The 10,406-nt window shown below is 35.8% G+C and overlaps 1 protein-coding gene across 1 annotated transcript; it reads right to left on the reverse strand.

Moving 5' to 3' along the window:
• Window positions 1–1,391: 1,391 nt before the first annotated feature.
• Window positions 1,392–2,516, reverse strand: LOC133313641 (uncharacterized). The gene has a single exon (XM_061515037.1). The coding sequence runs from the start codon at window positions 2,514–2,516 to the stop codon at window positions 1,392–1,394; it is 1,125 nt and encodes a 374-aa protein (XP_061371021.1).
• Between the last annotated feature and the right edge of the window lie 7,890 nt (window positions 2,517–10,406).

A 10,406-nucleotide genomic window follows, 5' to 3' on the forward strand; every position in this document is an offset into this window, starting at 1 on the left:
AAAGCTTGTGCTTTGATCGCGTTGCGCGCTTCAAAATGAATGCCAAATTCAGATAACTCCACTGCCCATGCTACCATCCGACCTGTGAGGTCCGGCTCATGCAACATTTGCCTTATTGGCTGATTAGTCTGAACAACCACTTGATGACATTGGAAATACTGACGAAGCCTCATTGCTGTAATCAACAGTGTAAATACAATTTTCTCTACATGTTGATATCTTGTTTCTGCTCCTTATAACACCTTGCTTATAAAGTATACCAGTTGTTGTTTCCCATCTTTCCCTTCTCGGACGAGAACTAAACTAACAGCCTCCTGTGAAACAGATAAATATAAGTATAACACTTCACCTGGTTCCGGCTTGCCTAGGATTGGCGGCGAAGCCAACATCTCTTTGAAGCGCTGAAATGCTGTCTCACATTCCTCCGTCCATGCAAAATTACTTACCTTCTTTAGAAGTTGAAATAGTGGCAAAGACACCTGTACAGACTTGGCCAAAAATCTGGACAAAGCTGTTACTCGCCCGTTCAACATTTGGACTTCTTTAATATTTTCTGGGCTTTTCATTTCCATCACTTCTCTACACTTGTCCGGGTTAGCTTCAATTCCCCTTTCTGTTAACAGGAAACCCAAAAACTTTCCGGCTGGAACCCCGAAAGCGCATTTACATGGGTTTAAGCGCATATTATGCTTCCTAATCTGCTCGAACACCTCCTGCAAGTCTTGTAAATGTGTCTTACCGTCCCCCGACTTCACAATCATATCATCCATGTATACTTCCAACATTCTACCCATTTGTGCCTTAAACACTTTGTTCATCATCCTCATGTACGTCGCTCCTGCATTCTTTAATCCAAATGGCATGACATTATAACAATACACTGCATTATCAGTTATGAACACTGTTTTTTCTTGATCTTCCTTCCATAACGGTATCTGATTATACCCGGAATATGCATCCATAAATGACAACACTTTGTACCCAGAGGCTCTGTCTACTAAATGATCAATACTTGGTAAAGGAAATGGGTCTTTAGGACAAACTTTATTCAAGTCTGTATAATCTGTACACATTCTCCACTTTCCATCCGGCTTCCTTATCAGCACCGGGTTGGCTAGCCACGTAGCATATTCTATTTCTCTAATAAACCCTGCTTCCAAAACCTCTTGTGTCTTTTCTTCAATGACCCTCCTCCTTTCTAAACAAAATCTTTGTTTCTTCTGCGCTACCGGCTTTACTCCTGGGGTCATTGCCAAGCGATGACAAGACAATGTCGGATCCATACCGGGCATATCTGAAGGTTTCCATGCAAACAAATCAGCATTCTTTTTCAACAAATCCTTCAAACTCTCTGCCACCTCGGGCTCCAACTCGGACCCCATCTTAGTACACTACCGTGGAGATATCCCTAATTGAACTTCTTCCATTGCACCGGCAGGTTCCGACCTATCCACTTTGTCCTCCTCCCGAGGATCCATCCCCACCACCATTACTTGTTCTTCTTTCTTTCCTTCTTCTTCTCTTTGTATATTTCCTTCTTTGGCTTGTTGTGGTGGCTCCACAATATTTTTCTCCTTACGTGCTTGAGGAACTCGTAGACTCATATTATAACAACTCCGAGCAACCACTTGGTCTGCCTTTATCGTAGCTACTGACTCATCTTTGGCTACAAATTTCTTAGCCAACTGATCAATCGACAAGAAGATTTTAAACATCTTCATAAATGGCCGCCCCAAGATAACATTGTACGCCGAGCTCAAATCTACTACTGCAAACATCAAAGTGACCATTTTGTGCGCGGGCGCCTTGCCTAACGTCATCCTCAATGGGATATATCCCAATGGCTTAATTTTATCTCCCGTGAAAGCTAATAACTCGGCTCCACATGGCTCCAACTGGTCATAATCCAAATCCATTCTTCTAAACGCATCCAAAAATATAATGTCCACCGAGCTCCCCGGGTCTACCAACATTCTATCAACGCGATAATTTGCTAGCTGCCCATAAATGACTAAAGGATCGTCGTGCTCTGGATCAATTATCTCATCATCCAGGTCATCAAAAACTACTTGTTTGCCTGTCTTCCTTCTTTCTTCCTTAAAACGCGGCTTTTCTGAAATGGCCATGCACATCTTTAAATTCTTTTTCTGAGCATTACTCGACTCTCCTCCTCCTGCTCGCCCTCCGGCTATAGTACATACGTCACCCAACTGGACCGGATTGGGAGATGTTTTCTTTTGTTGTGGAATCTTGCCTGCCTCTTGTCCTTTTCCTCCTGGTGGGCTCCGACTACAGTATGGTCGTCGGGATTTGTCGTCATTGCTACCATCTACATCTCTTCTCACGTACTTCTGTAACTTTCCTTCTTTGATCAACCGTTCAATGACGTTCTGTAAATTAAAATAGTCGTTTGTATAATGCCCGTACCCACGATGGAATTCACACCATCTGGTTTTGTCTGGAAACTTTGACTGAATGGGTGGCGGCCTTGGGACATTTCTCATTTTTGCCGACATTACTTCTTTAAATATCTGGGCTCTAGACGTGTTCAAAGGTGTGAACTCCCTCTGATATGGCTCTCTGAATCTTTCTCCAACTAGACGAGGTCGTCGCTCTTCAAACTGCCCTCTTCTTGCTTGTCTCTCCGGCCTCCGACTTTGACTTGCTTCGCGAAAACCTTGCTCAATTTGCTCTTAAGACGATTTAAATTCTTCCAAAGCAATATACTTTCTGATTCTTTCTAGCAAATCTTCCTTTGTAGCTGGAGACTTTTTGGCTAACGAGTTGGCAATTCCTCCGGGTTGTAATCCAGTAGTGAACAACAACAGATAAGTCTGATTTTCTATACCCTTAACTTGTCTTGCTTCAGCCTGAAAACATTCATAATAATCTCCCAACTTTTCTTCGGGTTCTTACTCCGCACAAATTATGCGTTGTTTTAGGCTGGGGTCCGCAACGAGCAAACTGTTGCACGAACTGTTGTGATAAGTCCACCCAACTTTCGATGGAGTTATCTGGTAAAGCCTTAAACCACCACAAAGTCAGTTTTCTCAAACACACACGAAAAGTTCGACAAAACAATGAATTTGATTCGCCACACAAAGGACATTGCTGCCCGGAACACTGTCACGAACTCCTTTGGGTCTGAACTTCCATCATACGCCTTCATGTCACTTGGTTACTTAAACCAAACCGGGATTGGTTCTGCTATAAGCCTCCCCGACAAAGGAGTTCCTGATGGTCCCTGATTAATGGGGTGCGCCAGAATCCCCTGTTGAGCTCCTCCGAGTTGTCTATTTTAAACGGGTACATCCTACTCCCTATTTGCCATTTGTCTATTGCCATAATGAGGACCCAAGCCTTCTGCCTGCCCTGGTCCGTAATGCTGATAATCCCAATTCGCTTGTCGCCTTCCATCTCCTTGACTTTGATCTCTACCCCAGTAATGATACTCGGTATCGTCTCGTGGAACTTCACCTCTGCGATTGCCATAACTTCTTCCTCTTTCCGGCCTCCACCTTTAATAAGTTTCTTCATATCGACCTCTGTTTACCTCTCGTTCATCTCGCCGAGTATAATCTTGACGGGCTCCAAAATACTGTTCTTCCTCCCATATCACCTCTTCTTCCACCTGTTCATCTTCTCTATTTTGATATTGCCTAGCCCGGCTCGTTCTCCAGGCATAATCCTCAGGTATCCTTTCTCCTATCCGCGGATTTGTTCCTCGTCCTCCGCCTTGATAGCCTCCCATTTCTGGAGAACCCCTTGACTCTTGACAAAGTTGTCCTCTCCTCCCTTCATTTCTTCTATTTCCCCTCACCGTTGGAGGTGATAAAAGAATATAGCTAGGAAGAGGAGACAAAGAATCTCCTCCTCTGTTGGGTGATTGTTGCTCATTCTCTACAGGATGCCTTTCCTCTGCTCCACGTCTCCTTTTCCCTCCTTCTAGTTGTTTCCTATTCCTGATATCCTCCACTAACTGAATCAAAGCTTCTCCAATGGTGTCCAGAGACCGACTCCTTCCACTGGATCAGAAAGAATCTTCCTCTCCTAGGTATCCTCCGTCGTTTTCCGCTCCCTCATCATGGTAATTGCTTGCCATGACTCAAGAAAATGCGTAGGAATCTTTTTACCTATTCCCACATACGGCGCCAAATGTTCTATATGAACATTAGTATGATTATTGTATGGTTCTTGTTCCTCTTTCATTAGTTATGGTCTTTGGTATATATAACCCTTCCATAGGTGGTTATTGTGAACGTGGGTAGTTATAGAAACCCATCATGTAATCATGGTAGGGCCCACTTTGGGTTATAGTATTTTGGCCGGCTTCCCTTCCGGGTAAAACCCTGTCCGGGTTCTATCAACACTTCTCCTTGACTATTGATACCCGGATGTATAAACCCGGAACAATTTCTTTCGCGCGTTGCACCACAGTTTTATGACGATGAAGAATTGGCTCTGGTTAAGAGTTGTTTCCAAGAAGAGGATGAAGAGTTGCAACAGCAACAACAACAACTGCAACAAAGGAGAGGCGTCAAAGAGAAAGCCGCCAGAAAAAGAAAAAGAAAAAGAGAAACAAAAGAAGGCGCGAAATGCTTGACGATGAGGAATGGCGCCCCACTCCCTCGTCGCTGCCCTAACTTCAACATCACTTACTTTCCCTCGTCGCTGCCCTAAAATCAATTTCCCCCCTTTTACTTTCCGTGATTAATTAATAGTTTAGGGGTTTTTCATTTGTCATGTAGTACTAGGGGTGTTCGCGGTCTGGATTGAATCAGTTTTGGAAGCAAAGATTATCTGATCCAATCCCTTCGGTGTCATCCATTCGATTTGAATTTTTTTTTCAAATCCGATCCGATCCAATCCAATATTTTTCGGTTTGGATTGGATCGGTTTTCGATTTTTTGAAAATTCTGATTTTTTTTTTTAAATTTTGAATTTTATTTCAAAGTTATTGTGCTTGTATATATTGGCTTTTTAAAAAAAAAAAATTTAAATACAAAAGAATCAGTAAACAATAATATAAGTTTATTTTTATGGGCAATGAGATATGAAGCTCTACACAATTAAAATTTTGTTAATGATCAGTAAACGATAATATAATTTTTTTTTATGGGCAATTGAGAATGAAGCTCTACATAATTGAAATTTTGTTAATGAGATGTGACTAGATTTTTTCTTAGGTTTAGATGATGAATTATGGATTTTGGGTTTAGAAATTTTTAGGCTATGATTTGGGAAAGGCCCATGTAGGTAGAGAGAAATTAATATATTGGATCGGTCTGGATTGGATCGGTTTTCATCAATCAATCCGAAAACCGATCCAATCCAATTACAATTTGCGGTTTTTTTTCGGTTTTCGATTTTTCGGTTTTCGGTTTATTCAGTTTTCGGTTCGGTTTATGCGGTTTGAATAGGTTTGGATCGGTTGATGAAAACCCCTATGTAGTACGACAAAAGTAAAGTTTTTATATATACATTGTTATTTGTGCTATTTTTTTTTTAAATGGTGGACCATATTAGTTGTATTATTTCCTAATTTAATTTAAGGTAATTAAAATTGAAATTGTATGTAAAATTAAAAAAGAAATAAAAAGTTATAAAACTTAAAATTATAACATAAAGAATAATAAAAAATCGTAAAATCATTTGAAATATTGGTAAAATTATTTTGATGAATTTTTTTATAAAAACATAAAATTATAGTGATAAATTGAGATTTTAAGTACCATAACTTGGTTTACTACTTTTTTTTTAATATTAAGTTTACTACTTCTTAAATCCCTAAATTTTAAATTAAGTTTCGTCACTGTCCTTTTTTTTTTTAAGGTGTAATTCCAATAGTTTATTCGCAAAATTTTTTATTTATTAATGCTAAGCTTACGGAATCTTAACATGTTTTTCTTTTAGAAAAATTAAGGATTAGATCATAATGAATAATCATTTCAAGAAAAATGCCGAATATTATGATGGTATATTTTTCTTCTGAGTAGTATCATATCATTCTTAATAATAATTGTGAAAAATGTTTTGTATGAAATAACGTGGCTCATGCTTCAATTCAAGGTTTGGAAGAGTTTCCAATCTCACTAAGTACATGCAAGGAATTACTGATCTTAACGTGTTTAACAAAATGTTCTACATGTAAATTTTATAGGTTTAAAAAATAATTTGTATAATTATCTATTGATATAATATTTTAAAATTAAATAATAATCTTTTGCTTTAAACAATTTCTCAATCTCTTAAATTTTTTATAAAAAATCATATATTGATAACTTGCATCACATTTGAGACAAAAAAATTAATTTAATGCTTTTTAATAAATTAATTACGCATTTATTATAGTTTTGAAAATAATTACACATTTATTGTATAATATGACGCCCAATTTGGGCATTACCAATAACGCCTAAATTGGGCGTCACTCAAGATGCAATCCGCCTAATTTAGGCGTCACTCATCAGGTGTTGACACGTGTCATACTTTTTTTTTTCTTCAAAAAATAATAATAATTTAATCATAAAACTTCTGAAGGCCATAACTTTTGACTCGGGTATCTAAATCAGGTAATTCTTTTTTTGATTCCACATAACTTTTCGAGATCTACGCAATGACATCTCATTTGATATATTTCATTTCTCACAAACATAATTTAAATTTGCAAGAATGATATTATAAGAGCGGTTAAACCCAAAAGCTTATGAGTTCTGGATTTGTGATTTAATTTAAAAAAAAATAAAGATTTGATTTGTGATTTAAATTAAAATAAATAAATAAAGATTTGATTTGTGATTTGATTCGTAATCTGAAATAAATGATGGCTTATGAATGTTTTTCAAAAATAAAATCATTCTTCCTTAGAGATTAGAATATTTATTTAATTATTTCCTTTATTAATACAGATTTTTCAAATTAATTTTTGAGTTTAAATCACAAATGAAATCTACATTTTGTTTTCCTTATTAATACTAGTTGTTATTTTTAATTTAAATTACAAACCAAATTTGTTTTATAATAAAAATAAAAAAATTATTTTTTTAATTTAAATCAGTCATCAAATCTTGATTTATTTTTTATATTAAATAACAAACCCAGAGGCTTCTGAGTTTAAAAATATGACATGTGTCAACACTTGACACGTTACCAATCACGTCTAAATGGGGTTTCAATCAAGAGGCAGTCACGCCTAGAGCCGGCAAAACGGGCTCGGCTCGGCGGGCCAACTCGCTAAACGGGGCGGGTCGAGCTGAGTTTTTCAACCCATCTCAAAAGTGGGGCGGGCTCATCTTTTGGCGGGTTGATGGCGAGCATAGACGGGCCGAGGCGGGTCAGTGTAAAATAAGTTCAGGCTGGCGGGCCAACTCGCCCAGCCCGCCAAACGGGGCGGGGCGGACTGAGTTTTTGAGCCCATATTCAAAAGCGGGGCGTGGGAGGGCTGACTCATTTTATAGCGGGGCGGGGCAGGCCGCCCACTTTGCCACCTCTAATCACGCCTAATTTAGGTAATTTTATTTTTGAAAAATATTTATAAGCCATCATTAATTTCAGACCATGAATAATAACCCAGAAGCTTATAGCATTAATTATTAATTTCAAAAATAATATCTTTCTTCCTTAGAGATTTAAAATATTTATTTGATTATTTCCTTTATTTCTACGGATTTTTTAAATTGATGTTTTAGTTTAAATCAGAAATCAAATCTTTATTTTGTTTTCCTTATTAATAATAATTTTTTTTTATTTTTAATTTAAATCACAAACCAAATTTTTACTATATTAAAAAAATTATTTTAAAAAAAAATTTAAATCACAAATCAAAATTTTATTTATTTTTTATATTAAATCACAAACCCAGAACTCTTAGGCTTCTGGGTTTAACCGCTCTTATAATACCATTCTTGTAAATTTAAATTGTGTTTGTGAGAAATATAATATGTCAAATGAAATGTCATTGCGTAGATCTCGAAAAGTTATGTGGAATCAAAAAAAGAATTACCTAATTTCGATACATGAGTCAAAAGTCATGGCCTTTAGAAGTTTTATGATTAAATTATTATTTTTTTGGAAAAAAAAATATGACACGTGTCAACACCTAATAAGTGACGCCTAAATTAGGCGTGATTGTCTCTTGAGTGACACCCAATGCAATAAATGTGTAATTATTTACAAAACTGTAATAAATGCGTAATTAATTTATTAAAAAGCATGAACTTAATTTTTTTGCCTCACGATTGATAGATGAAACGTTAAAAAAAATGGAGGATAGGACCATTCGTACTTTTAAAAATGGTAATTTTAAAATGAAATCACATTCTATTGTTTAAAATTAAATTAAATTTAAATAACATAAATGTGCTTGTGAGAAAAATAAACAGGATTAATTTTTCTTGCGTATATTTTTTAAATTTAATTTTTGATAACGTTAAAAAAATGTTAGTCATTGAAACAGAGCAGCACTGTTTTATCCAGGAAGAACATTAAGCACCAAATCAAGAAGAAAACTTCTTCCATGAAACAACTGGGATCACTGGTTCGTTCTTTTTGTCTTTTGATATAAGTAAGACACGTTCAAACTGTTTATGTTTAAACTTTAAAGAAGTATGTGAAGAAGAAAAGAAAAATATAGAAACTAATAAAAATATTAATCATTTTTCATGAATGTTGATCCATAATTAAGAATCAGATCTGTCAGACAACTATATCATGAGAACAATTCACAATAATAACCAATGTTATTATGTAACAATTTCTTCCTCACATTAATTGTCCAATATGGGGTAGCTATAGATGGAAGAATAGCATCAACACCTTGATCTGTAGGGTCTACTGGGGCCGGCACATAAAATAATAACCAATGTTTTTATTTTTTCATTATTTCTGAAAGAATTATAAATAACAAATGAAAGAAATAGTTCATATTTTAATCAAGGCAGCAATGATGGAAGTAAGGTGCCATCAGTGACCTTCCCTGCTGTAAATGGCCTCTATGGATACCACCTAGACCAGCCGTTGCACTAAATTTGGCCCAATTAGTAGCTCTGCTCAACCAATCCTCAAATTTTCAAGGGATAAAAATATTAAGAATGGAAAGCAATTAAACTGCACAGGAAATTGTGCGGATGGGGGGATAAAATGAGAAAGTGAGCTATAATAACTAACCAAAATTGAATCATATAAAAAATATTAACTATAAGCTAGTCAATAAAACTTCCCAACTATCAGAGCCACCATACAAAACAAAAAATTTGAATCCTCCAGACTAAACAATGAGGAAGAAAAGCAAGAACAATTGAACAAAATTATCCAACATTCGGAAAAGACTATGGCTTACATACTTACCCAACATTCTCTCGACAATTGCTGCTTACACCTAAATTTCAGAAAAGCAATAAAAAATTAGGGAACTCCAAGAGTTAAGGTACATTCGGATACCTAAACCATAAGAATGATTGTGGCTTACATACTTATCCAACATTGATCTCTCGACAATTGCTTCCAACCTTTAGTCCACATTGATAGATTCACCACTTGACTCTGCTGCCTTAGACTTAAGACTAGTGTATTCATCTATGGCTTTAGCTGAAGATAGAAGAAAATAAACAAAATGTCCATTAGAAATTATTATGTTTTAACTGTAGCTTGAAATTGATTTATATCAACAACATTATTTTTAAGTTTATTAAAATGAAATAAATCAAACCAATAACAAGTAACAACTGAACCAATTTCACCAATCAAAACTGACTTTCATAAAAAAATAAAAAATAAAAGGACGCCCCTGGCAAGGTCTGTAGCTTTATCGGGAGAAAAACCAAATCAGATAATAATTCTCACCAAGAAGAGTATGCACATAGTCAGAATCCTGGGAAACAGCAAACAAAGGACCAGCTCCAAGTGCATAAGATAATGAGTCAGAATATCAACGAGTGCAACAAAATTAGATCATAAAAGACAAACCATGAGACCAACTTTAGTATCTACGAATAACTGTCTTTACTGATATCAAATCAGAAAAGATATGAAAATGTTAATCACTTATTTGGACAGCTATTTATTTGAAAGTTAATTATCTTTACCGATATTAAATCTTTAAATAGCTGAAAGTTAATTATCTTCACCGATATTAAATCTTTAAATATACAAAAAAAAATTAAAAGAAATAAACCGATTTACACATATATTAAAAGATTACCTCCTTATTTAACAAAAAAAGAAAAGAAAAGATTACCTCCAATCTCGGAAGATTCTAATTTTGATCACTATAAATTTAATAGAAGCCCATCACTCTGACCGTGTTACATAAACCTTAAACCAACCATCTTTTGCTTGCTTTGTTCCAAACCCACCGCCGAAACAGAAACCTTGTACGTACGATTCCATTCTTCAACTTGTGCTTTGCC

Source organism: Gastrolobium bilobum, unplaced genomic scaffold (assembly GCF_033153095.1).
Source record: "Gastrolobium bilobum isolate Gb01-03AN ecotype WA unplaced genomic scaffold, APGP_CSIRO_Gbil_v1 utg40895, whole genome shotgun sequence".
Classification (NCBI taxonomy): Eukaryota; Viridiplantae; Streptophyta; class Magnoliopsida; order Fabales; family Fabaceae; genus Gastrolobium; species Gastrolobium bilobum.